The sequence below is a fragment of the Vigna angularis genome, chromosome 1, assembly GCF_016808095.1.
Source record: "Vigna angularis cultivar LongXiaoDou No.4 chromosome 1, ASM1680809v1, whole genome shotgun sequence".
Lineage (NCBI taxonomy): Eukaryota > Viridiplantae > Streptophyta > Magnoliopsida > Fabales > Fabaceae > Vigna > Vigna angularis.
This window is the reverse complement of record NC_068970.1, coordinates 47939336-47963375: the sequence shown is the minus strand read 5'-3', so window position 1 is coordinate 47963375 and position 24040 is coordinate 47939336. Positions and strand designations below refer to the sequence as shown.

Sequence of the window (24040 nt, the reverse complement as noted above, 5' to 3'; positions counted from 1 at the left end):
ACTGGGGGGATGCCATCTTAACTGCATGTTATCTTATTAATAGGATGCCCTCCTCCTCTCTTGATAATAAAGTCCCTTTCTCCATTTTGTTTCCTAATGATCCTCTCTTTCATACATCTCCCCGAGTGTTTGGCTGTGTATGTTTTGTTCATGACATGTCTCCAGGTCTAGACAAACTCTCCGCTCGCGCTCTCAAATGTGTCTTCTTAGGCTATTCTCGACTTCAAAAAGGATATCGGTGTTACTCTCCTGAAACTAAGAAGTATTACATGTCTGCCAATGTCACATTCTTTGAACAGACTCCTTACTTCTCTCCATCTGTTCAGGATGTTTCTATCCTCCAGCAGGTCCTTCCTATTCCAATGGCTGAGTCAAATAGCTCCACTGTCTCTATCATTCCCAGTCATGATCACAATCCTTCTACACCTGTTTCTCCACATACTGAGATCATCCCACACAGGGCCCCAATGGATAGTCCACCTCCCCAAGACAATGGTGAATCTCCTACTTCAGATTCTTCTCCCTCGTCACCTCCTCCCACGCCTCCTGGTGCAAATGATTCAGCATGGCCTATTGCCCTCAGAAAAGGTACTCGTTCCACTCGGAACCCTCATCCCATTTATAATTTTCTAAGCTATCATCGATTGTCGCCCTCCTATTTTTCTCTTTTATCCTCAGTGTCCTCTGTTGTTATACCCAAGAATGTGAAAGAAGCACTTGATCATCCTGGATGGCGACAAGCTATGATTGTAGAAATGCAAGCTCTTGACCACAGTAATACTTGGGAGCTGGTGCCCCTTCCCCCAGGAAAAAAGGCGGTTGGTTGTCGATGGGTGTATGCAGTTAAAGTTGGCCCTGATGGTGAAATTGATCGGCTCAAAGCTCGGCTTGTTGCAAAAGGTTACACTCAGGTTCATGGTCTTGATTATTGTGACACTTTCTCTCCTGTAGCCAAGATGACTACTATTCGTCTCTTCTTTGCCATGGCAGCCATTCGTCACTGGCCACTTCATCAATTGGATATCAAGAATGCCTTCCTACATGGTGATCTTGAGGAAGAAGTTTATATGGAGCAACCTCCAGGGTTTGTTGCTCAGGGGGAGTCTGGTATGGTATGCAAATTGCATCGATCTCTATATGGCCTCAAGCAATCCCCACGTGCTTGGTTTGGAAAGTTTAGCTCCATTGTTCAAAAATTTGGGCTAAAACGCAGTGAAGCAGACCATTCAGTTTTTTATTGTCATTCTTCTCTCGGGAAATGTGTTTACTTAATAGTATATGTTGATGATATTGTCATTACAGGAAATGATGCTGTTGGAATATCTCAACTAAAAGAGTACTTGTGTAGACATTTTCAAACCAAGGATCTTGGAAGTCTCAAATATTTCTTAGGCATTGAAGTAGCGCAATCAAAAGATGGAGTTGTAATCTCCCAAAGGAAGTATGCTCTTGATATATTACAAGAAACAGGCATGATTGATTGTAGACCGGTAGACAGTCCCATGGACCCAAACCAGAAATTAAGGACAGAAGAAGGTGAATTATTCTCCGATCCAGAGAGGTATAGGAGGCTGGTTGGCAAACTGATTTATCTCACTATTACAAGGCCAGATCTATCCTTTGCAGTTGGAGTGGTTAGTCAGTTCATGCAGGCTCCATGTATTGACCATTGGAATGCTCTCATTCGCATTCTAAGGTATGTAAAGAAGGCTCCCGGGCAAGGATTGTTATATGAAGATAAAGGAAGCATTCATGTCTCTGGGTATTGTGATGCAGATTGGGCAGGTTCACCTATTGATAGACGGTCTACAACAGGATATTGTGTTTTTCTGGGAGGAAACATTATTTCATGGAAAAGTAAGAAACAGAATGTAGTAGCTCGATCAACCGCGGAAGCCGAGTATAGGGCAATGGCATCACTAACATGTGAACTTATATGGGTGAAACAATTCCTTCAAGAGGTTAAATTTTGTGACATCCATACTATGAAGATGTATTGCGACAATCAAGCTGCTCTCCACATTGCATCAAATCCAGTGTTTCACGAGAGGACTAAACATATAGAAATTGATTGTCATTTTGTTCGTGAAAAGTTGTTGACCAAAGAAATATGTACTGAGTTTATTGGGTCAAACGATCAACTCGCAGATGTATTGACCAAGTCATTAAGGGGTCCTCGGATTGAGTTTATTTGTTCCAAGCTTGGTACATACAATTTGTATGCTCCAGCTTGAGGGGGAGTGTTAGGATATTTATCCTATTTTATCATCATTATAGTGTGTCAAGGGTTACCCTATTTATCATGTACTTGTGTATCAATTTATTCTTATAAATAGAAGATTGTGAGAGGGATCAATTAAGCCCTCTAGAATTATTGAATTTCTCCAAGATAAATTTATCTTGCTTATTGAATTCTCTTCTTGGGTGTTCTTGACTTGGGAGACCACATTTCCTCCATGACAAGTATCCAAGTACTTGGGAAACCTACTTTCAAAAGAACCAAACAGTTAAATACTCCACCATGTCGTACTGCTCAATGTGAGACTTAGGCACCATATACTACCCAAGTTCCTATAAAGCGCCAGTACTGAGAGTTGACATTTTGATGACTTTATCTGTATGACACTTAACTCTGACACTTCATTCAACTCCTGTATTGGTCAGGGCTCCTAGTAGCAGAATCTTGTGTAGGTAACCCTTTTTGAGACACCAAGAACTAGGTCTGATGCCAATTGACAAGTACCTAAGAATTTGAGTAACTAACTCTCAAAAGTCAGCCATCAAAGGGGCAAAAGCAAACACTTGAATACTTCACCATGCATCCCATATTGCAGCTTGATGTGGGACTTAGGCGCCCATAACACCCAAGTTCCCATTGCTCTGCTACAAATTGATTCTTTAGTTCCTTTAATGTTGCTTTTTTCAAGGAAATGCCTTTCTTCACTACCCAACAGAAACCAAATTCAAAATGTTACCACTGCCTTATCTAAGCAATCCTATCTTTTATCCTCAACTTTTGAATTCTCAAATATCAAAAACCTATTCCCAACCACAGCAGCTATCTCCTTTGACACTCATTTCTTATGAGTGTCATCCTTATATAGTGATTAATCCTCTGCCTTAGTGGTCTTCAACTATTCTAGTCTCATCTTAATCTTCCACTGGCTTACCTACTGTGGTTTGTAATTGTATTAATTCTACCTTTAATCTCCACCCCTTTTATAATTATTAGATAACTTAGCCAAACTACCATTTTTTTGCAATTTACTTTTGTGATACGGTGGATCCCTTGTACTCGAAATACATTTTAATTTTACTCTTTTTATAAAAATAAATAAGCCAAGTGTTACACCAAAATGAGCATGTTTTAGCTTGCGGGAGGATCTGAGTTATGATACAAGTAGAACCCCAAGAACAAGGAAAATTCTTCAGAACACTGTCCCATTGAAAAACTTCACCAAAGAAAAAGAGGCCCTCTCAAGTGACAAAGACTTTTAGGGATTTCAGATATACTTCAGACTTTAGACTTAGTCCTCAGTAGCTTATTTACTCCAAGAGGCAAAAAAAATGTATTCCAGTCCCAAAATATTTGAAAACTCATTATAATCTAAAACTATTTCTATCTTTATAATCTAAAATTATTTCTATTTTTACCTCAGCTTAAGCTTTCCTGATAGTTGGTTCATGGGATATTATCAGTCTCTATGACCATAAGGTCTAGAGTTCAATCCTTTCCTCCCCTATTATTTTCTAATGAAAAGTTATACTCTAGCACAATACAGCTGGGTCTGTGCATTATTCACAGCTAAAGCCCAAAGGACTCCGGTGTGGGCAAGTAAGAGATACCAAGATTTAAAACATAAAATCATTTTTATGTCTTCACATGATAGCTTAAGTTTCAGGGATTATTGGTTCATGAAAGTTATTCCATCTGCATACTACAATTAAAAATAAATAAAAATTAGTTGCTGGAATATTTTGAGATACCCCAGCAACTTCTTAAGATCAAACTTTGTCAAGTTAGTTTATATTATAAGCAATATTAAAAGTGACTCAGCAACTAAGAGGATTTGACACTTACAGCCTGTGCTGCTTCATCTATAATCACAACATCAAATCCACGATTTAGTTTACTGAAAACATGGGAACCACTAAAGCTGAGAGTTGAGAAGACCTGCCAAGAAGACAGAAAATACTATGAAAATCAGATTGCTTTTGCTTATGTATTCAACATAAAGTGTGGGAATATACATACAATAGTGGCCTCCTCTAAAATTGCAGCTCGGATACTGTCATCATTACTTCCTGCAGTACTCTGCTTATTGGTGGATGATTTATTGGCACTAGAACGTTTTTGTTTCATCTGCATATAAAAGTTTCAACCTTTAAATTCAACCCAATTACATTTGAAGTGTGTTAATAATACAGATTGCAATAGAAACAGCAATCCTGTAAGTAATGCTTAGACTACCAATTCAATAGTTAAAATACTGTCGCAATTGCTAGGGTGTGAACCAAATACAAGAAATATCTATTATGCTCAAAATTTATTTTCTTTAAGAACATCATTCCAAAAAGGGTGTATAAAGTGATAACCGTATCATCAGTGGTTGGTACACATCATAAATAACGCCACGACAGATGCACATGTTTTGGGCTTGAAATCTACATAGGTGTTTTCAGTTAATAACATCATATGACTAGATGACCCAATTATAAGATATATGAAGCCTGAACATGAAGGTTGTTAGATGTTAAGATTTATTTTTCTGTTAGTTGGGCTTAGCCCATTCTGTATTAAGGGCATTGGCCCGTATCTTTCATTATAAATAAAAGTACCCTATGTGTATTCAAGACACAAGGGGATATTTTCTCCCAATCCTCTCCATTTCTCACATGGTATCTAGAGCATAGGATTAGGTCCAGCCAACTCTAGTTTCCGGCACAACTCATCGCCGCCACTGCGCTGTCGCCGCCGCCGCCGGAGTTCCAGAATCGACCGACGACCACACCATCGGCATCGTCTCGCCCGGACGACCACCGTGGTACAAATATCGCAGCCAACGGACCAGTCACGCGCCTCCACGCGCCGCCGCCAGAATCGCCGGAGCCGCCGCTTCCCACCGCGCGTGACGGCGCGTCGCCGGAGAGTTCCGTCGCCGATTTGAACCGCCGTGATCGCCTCCTCGTCCTCTTTCTGGATCTGTGGTCGTTGCGTCAATCGGAGCACTTTGGATTTTTTAGGGTTTCTCCTTCTCCATGGCATCTTCCTCGTCTACGAACACTTATGTTGGTGGCTCTTCTTCTGATCCTTCAATATACACCAATTATGTGAATGTACACTTGTCTATTGACAAGTTAGATGGCACAAATCATGCAACATGGGCGTCTGACATCAAACTTTGGTTGAAGAGTCAGGGGTACTTAGATCACCTTACTCAAGATGTGACTACTGCTACAACGGATGACACTTCCCGCTGGATGAAAATTGATGCTCAGCTATGCATTGTCATAAAATCCACCATTCACTCCTCGTTGAAACAAATGTTTCGATCATATGAAACATGTTCAGAAGTTTGGGCACAGGCGAAGTTGTTATACACAAATGACACTCAACGCCTGTATGGTGTTTGTCAGGACCTATTAACTGTTATTGGTCCACGCAATCATGGTCCCATGGCCGAATATTTGGGTAAAATTCATGCCCTTCTTCATGATTTTAATGATATATTACCTCCTGCTCCCACTCCTGCTGAAGAACTGGAACAACGATCAAAGTTCTTCATGTTGTTGGCTTTATACGGACTCTCTGATGATGTCTCTCATGTCCGTGATCAGATTTTGGGTTCTCCTGTCATACCCAACTTTACTTCTACTTGTTCAGCTCTTCTGCGTATACCGAGCAAACCAGTCACTGAGACATCTCCTCATACTGATGACTCCTCAGTTATGGCTATCCAACGTAATGATCGAAGTCGGCCTCGCAGGCAAAATAAAGGACGTGTTACAAAATGTGACCACTATGGCAAGTTAGGCCACAAAATTGATCAATGTTATGCGCTTCATGGACGACCTCCTCGACCTGTAGCAATGGCCAATTCTGATCCATCTGGAGACCTTCCTACTTCATCTAATACCGTAGAAAAACCTGCAATCTTTAACGAATTTCTCAGATGGTATGAGGATCGTCAGCACTCTAGTTCCACTACATCTGCATCTGTTGCACGCACAGGTACACCTTTTGTTGGTCTGACTCACTTTCACTCCCTCGGATCTTGGGTCCTTGACTCAGGCGCCACCGATCATATCACTGGTAACAAGTCCTTATTTTCTTCTTTGTCATGTCCGGATAATTTACCCTCGGTAACAATGGCTGATGGGTCTAGAGTCTCATCTCATGGTGTTGGTACTGTTGATATTTTTCCGTCCATATCCATTGATCATGTACTTTATGTTCCCGGGTCTCCCTTCAACTTATTGTCCATAAGTCGTCTAACTCGTACCCTTAATTGTGTTATCTCATTTACTAAAGATTCTGTTTTGTTGCAGGACCGGAGTTCGAAACACATGATTGGCACAGGATGTGAGTCTCATGGCCTATCCATCTCCGCCCTTCTCCACATGTTGGCGTAATCATGGAGTCACCATCCCTTCTTCATGCTCAGTTAGGTCATCCTAGTCTTGCCAAACTACAACAACTTGTCCCGAGATTGTCACAATTATCAAGTTTGTCGTGTGAGTCTTGTCAGTTAGGAAAGCATACTCGTAGTTCCTTTCCTCGTAGTGTCTCACAACGGGCATCGTCCCCTTTTTCATTGGTTCATTCTGACATTTGGGGACCTAGTCGTGTTAAGTCCACTTTAGGTTTTCAGTATTTTGTTACTTTTATTGATGACTATTCCAGATGTACTTGGTTGTTTTTAATGAAGAATCGTTCTGAGTTGTTTCCTATTTTCCAATCATTTTTCAATGAAATAAAAACACAGTTTGGGGTCTCTATTCAAACTTTACGTAGTGATAATGGTCGTGAATACCTTTCTCAATCGTTTACACATTTTATGGCTTCTCATGGCATTCTTCACCAAACCTCATGTGCTTATACCCCTCAACAAAATGGGGTGGCTGAGCGCAAGAATAGACACCTTATTGAGACAACTCGTACTCTTCTAATTCATGGTCAAGTACCCTCACGTTTTTGGGGTGACGCCGTTCTCACGGCATGTTATCTCATAAACCGCATGCCATCTTCCGTCTTAGATAACAAAATCCCTCATTCTATCTTATTTCCCCAAGACCCTTTACATCCTTTATCTCTTAGAGTTTTTGGGTCGACTTGTTTTGTTCATGATTTTAGCCCTGGTCTTGATAAATTATCTCCTAGGTCTCACAAATGTGTCTTCTTAGGATTTCCACGGTCACAAAAGGGCTATAAGTGTTTTTCTCCTTCCCTCAATCGTCATTTTATCTCTGCTGATGTTACTTTTGATGAATCTTCTTTTTACTTTTCACATCCATCTTCGAGTTCTGAACCCCCACCGGTTACTGTTGATATTCCTATTTTCTGTGATCCTCCTGGTGATACTCCACCCATTTTGTTTCCTCCTTCTTTAGACTCTCATTCACCACAAGATCGTCCTTCATCACCACCCCTTCAGGTGTATAGTCGTCGCAATCGTCTCCCTCATGGCTCACTTCCAGTGCCGGTTCCTGTGTCTCCTCCGGCTCCAGCAAATGAGTCTGACCTGCCCATTGCCCTTCGTAAAGGTATACGCTCTACTCGTAACCCTTCTCCCCATTATACTGTTCTTAGTTACCACAGATTATCACCATCTTTTTACACATGTCTCTCATCCATTTCTTCTGTGTCCATTCCCAAATCTGTGGGTGACGCCTTAACTCATCCTGGTTGGCGTCAAGCTATGCTGGATGAATTAAGTGCTTTACAGAAAAGTGGAACTTGGGAGCTTGTCCAATTACCATATGGAAAGTCTGTTGTTGGTTGCAGGTGGGTGTATGCTATCAAGGTTGGTCCTGATGGCACTATTGATCGTCTCAAAGCTCGACTGGTTGCTAAAGGCTACACACAGATTTTTGGTTTGGATTATGGTGATACTTTTTCTCCAGTGGCAAAAATGACCTCTGTTCGCCTATTCATTGCCATGGCCGCTCTTCGCCAATGGCCTCTTCACCAACTTGATGTCAAAAATGCTTTCCTTAATGGTGATTTGCATGAAGAAATTTATATGGAGCAACCACCTGGATTTGTTGCTCAGGGGGAGTCATCTGGATTGGTATGTCGTCTTCGCAAATCCTTATATGGCCTAAAACAGTCTCCTCGGGCCTGGTTTGGTAAATTTAGCTGTGTTGTTCAACAATTTGGTATGTCTCACAGTGAAGCGGATCATTCAGTGTTCTATCGCCACTCAAATGCTGGATGTATCTACTTAATAGTGTATGTCGATGATATTGTTCTCACAGGAAGTGACTATCTTGGCATCTCTAAGATGAAACAACACCTTTGCCATCATTTTCAAACCAAAGATCTTGGCAAACTCCAGTATTTTTTGGGTATTGAAGTAGCACAATCCAACACCGGTATTGTCATATCTCAGAGGAAGTATGCGTTAGACATCTTGGAGGAAACAGGGTTAATGAACTCTAAATCTGTTGAGACACCTATGGATCCTAACATCAAACTCCTACCAAATCAGGGGGAGCCTTTCTCAGATCCTGAACGGTACAGGAGATTAGTTGGTAAATTAAACTATCTTACTGTTACACGTCCTGACATTTCCTTCGCAGTTAGCGTTGTGAGTCAATTCCTAAACTCCCCATGTGAAGACCATTGGGATGCGGTTGTTCGCATACTGAAGTATATTAAAGGATCACCTGGAAAAGGTTTGCTATATGGTCCTAACAACGATACACAAATCGTTTGCTATTCAGATGCTGATTGGGCTGGTTCCCCTTCTGATAGGAGGTCTACTTCTGGATATTGTGTCTTTGTTGGTGGCAACCTGATATCATGGAAAAGCAAGAAGCAAAGTGTTGTGGCAAGGTCCAGCGCAGAAGCAGAATATAGAGCTATGGCATCAGCTACTTGTGAGCTCGTGTGGCTTAAACAATTACTGAGTGAATTGAAATTTGGAGATGTCACTCAAATGACACTTATATGTGATAATCAAGCTGCTCTCCATATCAGCTCTAACCCTGTCTTCCATGAGAGAACCAAACACATTGAAGTTGATTGTCACTTTATTCGAGAAAAGATCATATCCGGAGATATCAAGACTGAGTTTGTTAACTCAAGCAACCAGTTGGCAGACATATTTACTAAGTCCTTACGAGGACCTAGAATTGATTATCTTTGTAACATATGATTTATATACTCCAGCTTGAGGGCGAGTGTTAGATGTTAAGATTTATTTTTCTGTTAGTTGGGCTTAGCCCATTCTGTATTAAGGGCATTGGCCCGTATCTTTCATTATAAATAAAAGTACCCTATGTGTATTCAAGACACAAGGGGATATTTTCTCCCAATCCTCTCCATTTCTCACAAAGGTAAATCATTTGATTGATCAGAGATCCTTGCCCAGAAATGATGTAAAGTTTCAGTCCTAGTGCAGAGTGATGAAGCTTCAACATCTTCAAGTGCCAATACACCTTAGGCATAGTTCTCAATGTTGAGCTAAGATACATTGCATGGATATCTATTGATCAAAAGCATACAGAATAATGCACGTTTGTCAATATTAAATTTAGCATATTATCAATCCTTTTGTGGACAAAGACAAACTACCTGCTTTTCAGAGCTCATCAAATCATGAATGGCCTTATGCAAACAAGGTTCCAGAATATGGAAAAAGAGGAGGTTCTATTAGACTTCTCTTTTCCATTGCAGTTATTCACTTTGGACTCTGTTACAACTTGACATAAAAAATGCTACATGGTGATTTTGATGAAGTCTACATGGAGCATACTCTTGGATTTGTTATTTAGGAAAAGTCGTCTAATATGTATGTGTCTACACAAGTCCTTATATGGTCTCAAGCAATCACTATGTTATGGTATAAGGTAGGGGGTAATAATAAGGTTTGGAAAGAATATGAGAAGGAGAAGGAAGGTGGGAGGGAAGTGAGGCCGAACGGTATTGACTGTAAAGGCTGAACGGTAGCCGAATGGTGGAAGGCGTGGAGCAAGGTTGTCAAACTCGAGAGTTTACCTGAACTCGCGAGAGCTTCGTTAACTCGACTCGTAGACTCGAATCGTAAACTCGTAAGAGTTTACTTTTTTACGAAAAAAATTATAAATAACATATTAATTCAAATATTATAATAAAATAATTAAACAAAATAGTTAAATTATTTTTATTTCTATTTTTTAATAAATAAGATAACTTAGACTACTATTGATTAAATTTGATATATTCCTAAACATACTTTAAATTATTCCTAATTTTAGTTTCCAACTACAACGTTACAATACATTATACATTTATTAAATAATTAAAAATAATCTCTAATTCTTAATTAAAAATCCTAATATATATATATTACCTTTCTAAAAGTTGCATACCACAAGACAAAAAAAAACTCAAATCCCCCAAGTCCCTTTCTGCAACTGACAAAACTCACAAATTCCCTAATCCCTTCCTCCAGAAAACGGTGCGCAGCTGAGGAAAAGAAAACTCATCTTTTTGAAACCGAGAAGAAGACTAAAGACAACCTCAGAGACAAGAATGGCAAGCGAGCAAACGACGACACAATTGTGCGACGAGCAAGCAACGACACGGTGAACGAATAGTGGCGCCGCGAGCGTGAGCAAACGATGGCACCACGAGCAATGAAGAGACAATTTGCGGTGAGATGCCATTTTATTCACGACAAGTTTTCCTTTTTCAGTTTTGCGCACCAATTATGATTGTTGTCGTTTTTGGTTTAAAAATTTCTTCTCTAAACTCGCCAACTCGGTTGCAAACTCTCGGGTTGGGGCAAGTTGACCGAGTTTACATCAAAAGCGAGTTTACTTCCGAGTTAACTTGTTGGACGAGTTAACGAGTTAACTCGTGAGTTTGATAACTATGGCGTGGAAAGGTCTAGCCGAATGGTGGAAGGTGAAGAGTTGGAGCTGAAAGGTAGGAGGCAGGGGGGAACAAGCCGAACGGAGGAAGGCGAGGAGCGACCAGGCCGAACGGTGGAAGGCGAGGAGCTACTAGGCCGAACGGTGGAAGGCGAGGAGTGACCAGGCCGAACGGTGGAAGGCGAGGAGTGACCAGGCCGAACGGTGGAAGGCGAGGAGCGACCAGGCCGAACGGTGGAAGGCAGGGAGCGACCAGGCCGAACGGTGGACAAGGGAGAGCGACCAGGCCGAACGGTGGACAAGGGAGAGCGACCAGGCCGAATAGTAGGAAGCAGCAAAGGACCTGAGCCGAACAGTTGAAGAGCTACCATCCTAACTGTCACAACTGTTAGGATGGGCGGGAACTAATTACAGTAAAGGGAGCTATATTTGAGGAGAATATTCAGTATAAGATAATTAGAGTAAATAAATATATATTCCAGGGAAATATACAATATAAGATATTTATAATTAATGATATATGCTAGGGAAATATACGGGGGAATATTTACACTAAATATAGGGATATTTATATTAAATATAGATATATTCTAGGGAGATATTTAGAAAGAGATGAGCAGGAAACAATTAGTATAAATAAAGCTAGAGTCTAGGGTTAAGGGTATGCTTTTGATTATTGAGTTTTGTGATAGACATTATTGTCTTGTGAGGGAGGTTATGCTCCCAATTATTGTTTACTTTTGTTTGTTCAGATATTACCATCAATAAAAAATATTCATTCATTCAATTCCATTCTTTCATTATTATTTTGCTTGTTGTGAGTGTGTGAAAGGGTGATTTCGTTATGTCTCCTACTTGGATACGTAACACACTATGTGCATGGTTTGGCCATATGTCAGAAAGTTTACTTTCGACATTCTAGAAATGCTACGCCTATGGACACAGCAATGGATTTAGGTATCAAACCTGTAGCCAACTAAGGAGAGCCATATTCTGATCCTCAGTACAAATGGTTAGTTGGTATGCTAAATTACCTACTGTGACTCGTACCGGTATTGCTTTTACAATGACCTTAGTAAGTCAATTTTTAAACTCTCCTTGTCAAGACCATTGAGATGTGATAGGATTCTTGACAGAAAGAACCCTGAACCCACACAGATACACACTTCAACACACCCACATGCAGTACACACCAAAGAACCAAACTGTTTTATTATTCTGGTAACAAAGACTTATGTTCGTAAGCAACCAAGGGAGCAATCCTCCTTTCACCCAGGATGTAATAATCCTGTCACTACAACAATAAACCCAAATCTGTCCCCCTAAGACACACCTCCCCCCTATATAACCAACCCTTCTCACCTAACAACCAACCGTCTAACCAACTAACATCCTCCCTCACCCTATGTCCTGTTTTTTATCTCTTTTTTCCTTAACATAAACTCTCAAGGTCTTATCAAGATGTCATCATACGGATCCTAAAGTATATTAAGAAGCCTCGTGGCCAGCCCTCATTTTGAAGATATGTGAAATACTCAAATTGTTGGGTATCCTGACAACAACTAGGCAGGGTCACCAAGTGACACTTCAGGGTATTGTGTTCTTATTGAAATGATTTAACATGTGGAAAAGTGAGAAACAAAATTTTGTGATAAAATCTGCAGAAGCATATTACATGGCAATGACATTAGTCCCTTGTGAGCTTATATTAGAATAATGTTCTGAAATGCACCTTATGTGTCAACTTGGTAGCAGGACACATTGCCTCTAATCCTATCTTTCATGATAGAACCAAACATATTGAGGCAAATTGTCGTCTCATAAGAGAAGAATTAGAGTCTTAAGATATCACCACTAGGTTTGTCAATTCTAGTGAACAATTAGTTGACATATTTACCAAGTTGCTAAGAGGACCAAGTATATTTGCAAAAAGCTAAGCATATATGATTATATGCTCCAACTTGAGGGGGAATATTATCATTATAGAAATATGGAACAAATCCTATATAATCAAACATATATAGATTATATATACATATTATTGGAAACCTTTTTATTTATTCAGATATCATATCTTTTATTATTAGAGGATGTAAAATCTCTTATTTATTGTAATGATTCTTTTTTCTCAATATAAATAAAATATCTATGTTTTATTAGAAACACACAGTCTCAATTCAATCTCAATCTTTCCTATAGTTTAACAGGAAGGATGATTAGAAGCTAAAGTAATCTAAAAAGAAATGAAGTATAACCTACTTCACAGGTTCTAGTAAAACATTCACCAGCATAATTAACTCTAAAGAATCAATGTTTTGTTAGGAACAAATTTTAGAGCCTTTTCATCTAACTTCATATCACTCATTATATCAAGACTCTTCATTCATTTCAGGAGAATGTCAGCATCCCCTTAGGGTTGAATATTAACATCTAAAAGTGGTGGTAAGTTTTTATTGGAAAAGAAAAAAATCATTGCATTTTATAGTTTTGAACTATAAATGTTTTCTTTATCAATAAAAACATACCACTTTTAGATGCACAAATCAGTCAGTCCCAAGCGTTAATGTTAATAAAACCGTTAAATTAATAACAAAGTTCCCCTCCAGACCTGCTGAGGCATAATCATGGCATTATAACAAAAGTTTACAATAGTGATATGAAAGATTATATAATGATGGTGGCAGCATAGCTAATTGAAACACATTTGGTCTAATATTCCACGTACAAGTTCATCCAGGGAAACAGCCTTGATAGAATGATGTGCTTTGAGACCAATCCGTACAATTTTAGGGCAATAAACACGGTCATTTTCATCATGTACACCTAAGAACATCCATGAATAAAAATAAATATGCAATCATGATAAGACAGTATAGAATACAGAATTCTTTAAAGAAAAGACCAAAAGGAGAATGTAGAAAGAAAAAACAAGAATTGCTAGGTCAAGTTCAGTCTGCTTATAATATGGAATAGTTAATTACAAGGCCTGGCCACACAACCAAGACAGCAATGACACCTCGCTAGTCAATGTGTCCTAGTTGAAATATTAACCCCCACCCCCCCTCAATCCCCATTACAAACTGTTAGGATATAATGTGTGCAAAATATAAGGAAATAGATTAGGAATTAGTTGTTAATTAGTTAGTTGGTTAGAGGAGCCTTTATAAGAAGGCTGGGAGGTCTTGTGTTTGGGTACTTTGGATAATCTTGTAGATTGAGCTTTGGCTCTTTGTGAAGGGGAAACCCTTGGAGAAGGGAGTAATCTCCTATTCTTGTATTCTTTGGCTACAATAATACAAGATCACTCACTCACTCCCCAGATCACTCACACTCACCAGATCACTCACACACCTCCCTGCCTTCTTATAAAGGCCCCCGTAACCAACTAACCAACTAACAACTAATTCCTAATCTATTTCCTTTTATTCTGCACACATTATATCCTAACATTACATCCCGCTGCAAAACAACCTTGTAAAGGTTGGAACCCTAAATTGTTTCCTCTTAACGTTACATTGCAGCCCTGCAAAGAAATATTATTGCCATTGGTCTTTTAGTGTTTTATTTGTTTATGACAACCATATCTTGAATTTTTGGATGAAATGTTTTCCCACTCCCAATCCCTGTTATTGCTGTCAAACCATCCAATACCACTGCTACTGTTTGCAACTTTAAATCTGGGGGCTTGGGTGGTGGCTGCTGCCCTCCAATTCAGGTCTGGAGGCTTGGGAGCTGGCAAATCCTCCTCTAATGACTTCCACTTTTCCTGGATTCTTTTAGCCCAATTTTGTAAAATCCTCAAAATCTCAACTCTGACTTCATTGGCTCTTTAATAAGAGTTGAAAAACTGTTATTTTCATGCTTAAAATTGATACTAAAAGCAACCTTTAACACTTAGAAACTAGCTTGAAATCATGCTTTTGGTTATATTTTCATAAATAAGAGAGCTGGACAGGTTTATGCTTGATTTCAGTGTTTTTATGCAGGTTTTAAGGTGAATTTGGTGAAAGAAGTGAAGAAGGAGAGAGATGGAATCAGAAAAGACATCAAAAAGTGAAAAAGGAGAAGCCGCAAGTACCGCTCAGCGGTAGTTTACCGCTGAGCGGCACTCAGGAGGTCACGTTGGATCCGCTGAGGGGCAAAATGGCCGCTGAGGAGAAGAAACCAACTCATGCACTTACCGCTGAGCGGCACTTTTATGGGTTTGGGCCTAATTTTTCTGTATTTTTAGAATAATATATAAGCTTTAGGACGTCCTAGGGTTTGTATCTTTGGCAGAGACGAAGCAAATACTCTCTTTTCCACCCCTTTGAAGGAAGATCTTGGATGCTTAGGCTACCTCTTCACCTTTCTAGGGTTTTATCTTTCATTCTTCCATTATTATTCATCTAGTTTCACCATGAATATGGTGAACTAAACCTTGTATTGTTGTTGGGGAATCAATGTAGTCTTGTGAAACTCTCATATATGGAATTTGTTTTAACATCTTACTTTTAAGACTTATGCTTTCTTTCATCATTAGTTAGGGTTTTTCCTCTTTGCTTAATGCTTGCATTGTTTAACTCATTCATTGCCATGATTATTGATTTTGTCGATATGGGAACGTACGGGGAAATCTAGATCCGGGGAAATTCTCCCAATAGCATATTGGTTGCCTTTAAGCTCCTTAACTTCAGAACTAATTACTAGGAATGCTAGGAATTGTATGAACTCGTAATTAAGGATAGACCTTCTTGCAAGGTGATTTAGAGAGTGGCATTAACAATTGATGAAAAGAATGTTGAATTCCTAAAGTATATGAGAGTGGATAAGATGAAATTGATAACCCCAACAACATACTCATCCATATATTTCATTGAAGTGTTTGTATTCTGTTTTCGCCATTGATCAAATTCATGCATACATGTTTATTTACTGTCTTTTGCATATAAAACTCCAATCAATTTGTTCTTAAGTCTTAAATAATCAACAAATCACATAACTAAACTAGGCCGTGAGTCCTTTGGGAGAACGATACTTGGTCTTACCGAGTTTTATTACTTGAAACGATTCGGTCACACTTGCCGATTGTCCAACAAGTTTGTGGTGCCGTTTTTCAGTGTTCATAAATTTGTCATCACTCTTGTAGCCACAACACTTTTGGCAGATGCTCCATCTACTTGCAAACTCTCATGTAAAATTTCCACACTCCCCATCTTAGTTACTGCTTCCCAACTCTCACATAAAATGCTTCTTCTGTTCCCTTCAACTATCTTTAGTAGAGTTGTGGCTAGATTTTTCCAAGAAAGGTTCTTGGATTTTTTCTGCCAAGTCTTGCACCCCTGGACTGCATTTTCTTTGTTGTTTGGGTGTGCTTTTGTTGATCCTTTAGTGTTTTGAACTTCATAAGCATTTGCTGCCTTTGTTGTTTGTTTGATCTTGGGTGTCAATCCTTTCATAAGAGGTCAACTCTTCTCTTTTCACCCACCAAAAAACTGGTGTCTCCTCACCCTTCCTAGCTCCATTATTGTCAATGGCATCCTCCTCTTTTTACTCCCACTTGAGAATTAAACTGTAAGATAATTCTAGAGGGCTTGATTGATCCCTCTCATAATCTTCTATTTATAAAAATAAATCGATACAAGAGTACATGATAATTAGGGTAATATAATCATATAATTAGAGTAAGCCGAGGCACAATATAATCATGATAAATAGGGTAATCATAGATACAATATAATCATGATAAATAGGATAACCTTGACACAATATAATGATGATAAATAGGATAAATATCCTAACACTCCCAATTGCTTGAATTTTCTCCTCCACCTGAGGGTTTCTTTCCTTTCTTGATATCTTGCAACAGGTCCTCGCTTGCTCTGTAAACAGACTCAATTGGGTTGCTCTTTGACACCACTGTTTTAACCCCAGGCCTCAACAATGCTTCCCCTTTCTTTACTGTTTTGACATTCCCACCACAACCTACCACTCTATCTCCACTAAAAACAACAACTTTTGCAACTTTACTTGGAGAAGCAAGAGTCACAACCTTCCCATCATGATCTTCACCTGATGTATTTTCCCTACCAACATTTGTCATGTTATCCACCCTCACAACAGAAACTTCAACAACGTTCTCAGCAGCAACTTCTGTGACTTCTGTAGTTTGGGCTAACTTCTCAAAAACAGAACCTCTATCTCTTCCTCCGAACCCCCTTATCAATGCCTCTTTCAGCTCTTTCCAAGGGTTCTTGGTTTTATTTTTCCAACCCTGAACCAATAGATTGTGCCTCCCTCCATGCACTTGTAAGCCAACTTGAGCCTCTCCTTCTCTGGGACATTTTGGATGTCAAAGAACTTCTCTGCCTTAGAGATCCACCCAATAGGCCCAACCCCTCAAACCTGGGCAATTCTACCTGCTTCCTCCAATTTTGTTCACCCCTGTCTTCCTCCAACTCTTCTTCTGAACCCTCTTTCTATCCTTTCATGACAGATTTGTCACTTCTTTCTAAGCCCTTTATGTGAATCTTGATTTCTTGAAGCATTTCTCTCATTTCTTGCATATTTCTTCTCCATTCTGCTAGCTCCCTTTTCTGTTTGTTGGCCCACCTCTATACATAATCCTTCCTTCCCTCCAGGGCCTTTATTCTTCCATCCATCCTTCCCTCCAAAGCCTTCATTCTTCCTTCCATCAAGCTTCTCTCCCAATGATCCAACACTCCTAAGGATATCCGGCACGTCAGACCAATTTGTTAGGCTTCTTTAGTCAAGAAGTCTAACTATCACTCAAAACAGCACACACACACACTCACCAGATTACTGGAAACAGAACTGTATTATTATTGTAACCAAAGAATACAAGAATAGGAGAGCACTCCCTTCTCCAAGGGTTTCCCCTTCACAAAGAGCCAAAGTTCAATCTATAAGATAATCCAAAGTACCCTGACACAAGACCTACCTGCCTTCTTATAAAGGCCCCCCTAACCAACTAACAACTAATTCCTAATATATTTCCTTTTATTATGCACACATTATATCCTAACACAAACACAAAACTAAGAGGGTCAAAATCATGGCAAGTAAATGAATGCAGAAAGAAGAATTCTTTTTCCCAAACAAATGCATTGAAGAAACTTAATACCTCCATTGAGAACCCTCAACACAATCTCATCAAGGGCAGAGTTTGATGGGGCACAAACTAACACTCTTACACGGTACTTCCGACTTGAAGTTACAGCTTCAGGTTTCTGATAAAACCCATCATTAGAGATGTTATTTTGCAAGATCAACAATTTTAACCAATGAGAGGAGTACTTACTAGTTCATTTCCAGTAGTTGGGTAAAAGCCATCATCACCGTCTTTTGGCATCAGACTATCCCTTGGATTAATACTACTAAGCCATGGAGACGCTAGTCTCCAATGTCTTTGTCTGTCATGGGAAAAGGGAAAAGAAAATAAAATCTTCTAGCATGATGGAATGTGAAAAGTGCATTCTGCTAACAATTGAATAAATAAGATGGAGAAATATCAGTGTATTCAACATAAACTGTTGTGCTTTTGATTGATGTATATATAAAGGTTACAAAAAGAGGCAACACAAGCTTGGTATGTATATATAAAAGAAATAATAAAATAACATTACATTTCAACACTAACAATGCTAGTATAAAACCCATTTGCGGTTTATTTTAATTGATCTTGGGACAGAAGTGGTCACCATTCCTAGGTAATTTTGCAAGATATGTACTTTGAAACCAAATATCACAAGGCTCTTGTTGAACATCATCTAACCAAACTAAATTATTCTTGAATTCTACAAAATAGGGTAAAAGAGCAAGCCAACATGCAAGAGATACTATAGAGGTTAAAATCAACTTTATCAATTTGGAAGGGCACTCTGCTATGGACCTGCATTCATAAAATCAGCTAAAGAAACTGACTTATGTAATACTCCAATCATCTAGAATTGTACTTTAATTAAAATAATTTCTTGAAACATCCTCAAGAATATTCTAATCAAAATACTTTATTTGGACCTTGGAGAATTCTAAAGTACAGTTAAGCCAATAGGTTCTTTCTCTCTTATCATACTCCAACAACGCAAATATCAAATAAGTAATCATCCAGATCACTTACTTCTATAAGCCAAAGTCCAAAAACTTTCATAAGCTTTAAACAATTTTCCCAGCTTCTTACGATGTTGATATAAAATTAAACCATCTAAAGTGAAAGAGAAACCAAAGAAAAGTGCCCTTAACTTGAATTACAGCTATTTTATTTATGATATAATACAAAAATCAAATTTTACCCTTATTGTTGCACTTCTACTTGATTCACAACATTTGTTTATGAACTACTTGAAGGTAGGCATGGCAAGAAAGCAAACATGCATAACACAAAGCAAGAAGAGATTAATAATGAACATAACAGATAAGGATTTCAAAAGATGGCGGATATGGGGAATTAAAAGAAATATTATGTCAGAATCACTGGAAATAACCAACATCCGTGGCAAGAAGTTTTCTTAACCAAGTAAAGCCTAAATATTTTCAAAGAAAATCTTACTTCTCCTCAGTAGTTAATTGCGGTCGTTGCCTTAGCTCATAGGTCCTGCTTCCAAAAGAAAATATCAATAACCATATGTATGAATAAAGAGAAAGAAAGATTAAGCAAAAATAAGACCATAAATTGCTTGGTAGAAGCAAAATTTGCTTCAATATCTCACTTCTACCAGGCACACTCCTAACACAATGCTTTGCTGAAGACAACAATAGCAACAAAAAACTGAATTTTTAGAAATAGAAGACTGCAGACATATACTAAATATTATGCTTACTTAGAATGCACTCTTGTAGGAGTTGCATGCAAAATGGTACTTAGAATCCCAAGTATGGTCTGAGTCTTCCCAGTCCCTGGGGGCCCCTGAAAGGAGTTGGTTAGGCTGGATTACAATTTTTTTTATTATAAAAAAAGACAACTTTACATTGATAAAAACCCAGATGTCTCATAGGTATTTTGCAAGAGGATAGTTGAACAAATAAGATTGATAGAAAAAATGTTAGGTTTCTGGATTAAAAGGAACCTAAAACGTTTAGTTCTACACCCAAAAACACCAGTGTTATCAACACCCAGCACTGGAAACGTATCTATTCTTCCAACACAAGCAGAGTACAAGAAAACAACCAAGGGATATTGTTTCCCTTCACACAGGTTGCAACTAGTCCTGTCCAGCCTCTCAAACTAATCAAAAACGTCCCTTCTAAAAGACAAAACCACACCTATATATAGTCTTCCCACTAAGGAGACTATAGCAGCCCAAATCACCTGTAACAAACTATGTTTTATTTTTTAACAACTTTCCTCCTAACATAAACATTCATAATCCTATCATTACACGCTACTGCCTGAACAACTTTGTCCTCAAGGTTAAAATCTGGAAAGTGATCCCATATGGTTGCCACATCCTCCCATGTTGCTGCCTCTGGTCCCCCTTCTTGCTATTCAATGAGAACTTATTATTTCCAATTGGCAGTTCTTTGAAATAAATTTCTCCATTTCCCGAATATAGCAAACAAGTCTTTTCAGAAAAATAATTCAGCATAACTGATAAACATAACACCAAGCATTGCCTAACAGAAAAGGGAAATATGAAAAAGCATTAAAAAAATTTTAGAACAGAAAGCCAAATAGAGACCTACCTGTATCAGGACAAAGGCTTTTGATGATAGACCAGCCTGGAACAGAAATAAAATGTTAAAATGGAATGAATATAAGGTTACAAGAGCTTTACATCTTATTAAGGAATGAAAACTTCTGATCAATCTTCACTTTCTTTTTTCTCCTCTTTGTTGTTTGACTTGTAACTTATTATGATGGCATATGTTGCAGTGTATATTTTTCTAACAATTGTGCATGCTTGAATATGCTTTAAACTAAAGGGATAAAATGGTTTTCTTTCCTAGCTAAACTATTATGCTTCACCTTACAAAAGCTAACTTTGAGAAAGGAGAATTGGTTCAGACAGTATAAATGTAACATAGCTTTTAAATTTTTTAAAAGATCTTTCAAAAGGGTTCATCAACAAAAGCACATTCTCTTCCAAAAGAGTGATAAGAATTTTATTGGACAAAAGAAAATAATAAAGGAGAAAGAATTTATAAAGATGGGGAGATAAATGCGTGATTTAAGTTTATTGTTTCAGTTCATTTGAAATTAGATATTAGGTAGTTTGTTTTGGATGCCTTTTGCTCCTACATTTCTTTTTCTGACTCCTATATCAAAACCAAAAGAAATTAAGATGAGATTGAAATTGGAAAAACCCAAGCCTTTAACAAGTACAGAAGAAAAGAAACGTGGAAAACAAGGAGCATTTTCAAATTGAGAAAACTTGGTGACAAAAAAGTAAAACAGAACTCTGAATGATATGCTTGCATCATAATACGTTTGAAGTAGTATATCCTTCAACTAAATGCGAAATCCAAACTTGCAAATATGCCCCCCTCTAGTCATAATCCAGCATTTATTCTTTCCAAACTATATATCAGTAACAAAAAATGAGAAAAAGCCATTGGATTGGTTAAAAGAAGAAGAAAGACAAAAACAAGCCTGAGTTGATGAACAAGTTTTAGTTTTATTTACTTTATTCAACTTCTAAAATAAAAAACTTACTGTAATGGCCTCACGCTGGTACTGATTAAAACTATTTTCAACATATTCCCTCAATGGTGTTGGGATTTTCCATTCCTCGACTTCTGTGCCAAAATCTTCTCCAACTGCACTTAATATTAAATCCTTGTACGGGAGACAGCCTAAAGTTCGAATAGCCAAATATTCACGAGCAATAGTAGATAAGCTGCATTGCTGCATGATTTTCACATTGGATCAACGGCAAAGCTAATTTAAAAGAAAATGCCTTTTGTTAAGAAAAAAAATTCTGAAAACCTTTATATTTCTATTATAAATTAATAATACAATTAATCAAGGAAGGCAGCCTCCACATAGAAAACACACACAATACTGATATTACTAGAAGTACATGATAGAATAGGCTACCTTCATAAAATATAACTGTCTTTCTGTCTCGCATATATGAGATCGCATGTTAAGCAGCCTAGGACAAGATTTTACATCATCTGTATTATATTTTAAGAACTCCCCAGCAAGATAGAGTCTAACTCGAACAAGTCGGGTATTAAAATATTTCCGGACATGTTCCACCAAAGCAAATGCATAAACAGTAGGTACTCTTTTTCCATCTCCAAACTGCAGCGACAAATACAGATAGGCAATCAATTCAAATTCGAATAGGCAAAATATTCAAAGCCCAAAACACATAACTTCTCATCACTGGTAGTACCTTATCTCTGGAAAGCAGCAAAAGATCATTCTGTGATATTGATTCTCCCTCATTAATTTCACACGGAAATTCTATAAAATGAAAATCATCTGCCTCATTCCAAATTTTTACCACCCCCAATTTCCAATCAGTCACTGTGGTCAGGCAAACAAAAAAAAAATCTTAAGCAAAGAGACCCTTCAAACTTTTATTTTGGTCCCTAGGGTATCTCAGTACTAGAGACTAATCCAAAGATTTATGAAATCTCTCGTAGGCGACAGCTAAAAGACTAATCCAAAACTCTATTTAAAGGGCAAGTCTCTCTTAATAGATATTCTCTATTAACACAGACCCAGAATCGGACCTTTGATTATGTGCTTAAGAAGTAGATTTATTTGTGAACCATACCTCACTACATTGATGGACCCTTCTAACTTTAAAACATGAAAAACAAACCAGTTATTATTTAAATTGAAGTGAAAAAGAGAGAACCGCAACTTAGACAGGGCTTTAACATTCCTCTGACTAGTCCTACAAAGTCAGTCACTCCCACCCAACTAACAAGAATAGTATAGAAAGGGCTAAAGACCTGAGACAAAGGCTGTTAACAACTGTGCTACATTGCTACTGCAAGAATAATAATCTTCTCAAAAAACGAAAAAATAGTTGAAATTAAAGATACCCTCTTCTTCCTCTTTCTCCTTAATGATCTGGGATTTGGCTTCTTCAAAGATGAGCGGTTCGTAGGTTGCAATATAGTCATCAACGTCTGTATACCGGTTCTTCACCTTCACGAGTGTTGACTTCGCAGTCCCTTTCTTCTGCTCCTGAAAACACGACATTCCAAAAGACATTACGAAAGCAAATTAAAAAGAAAAAAACACAGAAACAAAAGAAAAATAGTAAGGAATGAAGTGAATTGCCTTAGATTCCTTGAGGAGAGCACGGTAGTCCCAACTAAGAATAATCTTGTAGAAGCGGCGGATTACGGATTCTTCCTGAAGCTTTTCCTTCTCAACTGCCATAACAACCATGGGAGGGAAAAGGGAAGCAAACCTCCAAGTGTAGTGGAAATACAGGCACTCGCTACTGTGTCCACCTTTTCTATACTATTATATCATATACCTCTTTGTCAGTTGTAGATAACAAAGAAAATTGTCACGGTAGCACCAAAGCGAAAGCACGACGAACTTGACCCTCAAAAACTACAAAAATTCATAAAGAAGAAGCACGACGACTCCAACGAAAACGCCGAGGAAACCAACGACGACAACGCGATGCAAAGCCCTATGAATGTCAGTAATGCGGGAGAAGCGAAGTAGGCAACAGTGATTAGAGGTGGGCAAACCGCACTATAGTGCACTACACTAAGAAGTTTATAGTTTATAACAAAGTGCAAATCAATTTTCAAATTAGCCAAGACAGAGGTTTAGGGCTCAGTGAGCTCTACTTGCTGCAGTGGACTACTCTGATTAATGGAAAAATTATCATTATTAATTAATATTCAACCTTTCATATCATATTTTAACATAAAATATATATTATTGTAAAATATAACTAACTTTAATATTAACAAAAAATATAAGTATAATATAATACTCATTATAAATAAGAAAGTATAATAGAACTATTTATAATAATGA

General features: G+C 38.2%; 1 protein-coding gene across 3 annotated transcripts in view; it reads right to left on the bottom strand.

Annotated features, from left to right (window-relative positions):
• LOC108321033 (probable helicase MAGATAMA 3) overlaps positions 1–23816 on the bottom strand; it is a 30465-nt gene extending 6649 nt beyond the window's left edge. The window contains exons 1-13 of one of the 3 annotated variants that reach the window (XM_052880157.1): positions 23321–23816; positions 23080–23224; positions 22419–22552; positions 22115–22324; positions 21731–21922; positions 20761–20796; positions 19899–19984; positions 19628–19675; positions 18380–18491; positions 18203–18308; positions 13805–13902; positions 4256–4363; positions 4082–4174 (exon numbers count right to left, since the gene is read on the bottom strand). In XM_052880157.1, coding sequence (XP_052736117.1) covers positions 4082–4174; positions 4256–4363; positions 13805–13902; positions 18203–18308; positions 18380–18491; positions 19628–19675; positions 19899–19984; positions 20761–20796; positions 21731–21922; positions 22115–22324; positions 22419–22552; positions 23080–23224; positions 23321–23431 — 1479 coding nt within the window. In that variant the 5' untranslated portion in view covers positions 23432–23816. The remainder of the gene's footprint in view (positions 1–4081; positions 4175–4255; positions 4364–13804; positions 13903–18202; positions 18309–18379; positions 18492–19627; positions 19676–19898; positions 19985–20760; positions 20797–21730; positions 21923–22114; positions 22325–22418; positions 22553–23079; positions 23225–23320) is intronic. The other 2 variants (XM_017552660.2, XM_052880163.1) reach the window with 2 other exon arrangements.
• Between the last annotated feature and the right edge of the window lie 224 nt (positions 23817–24040).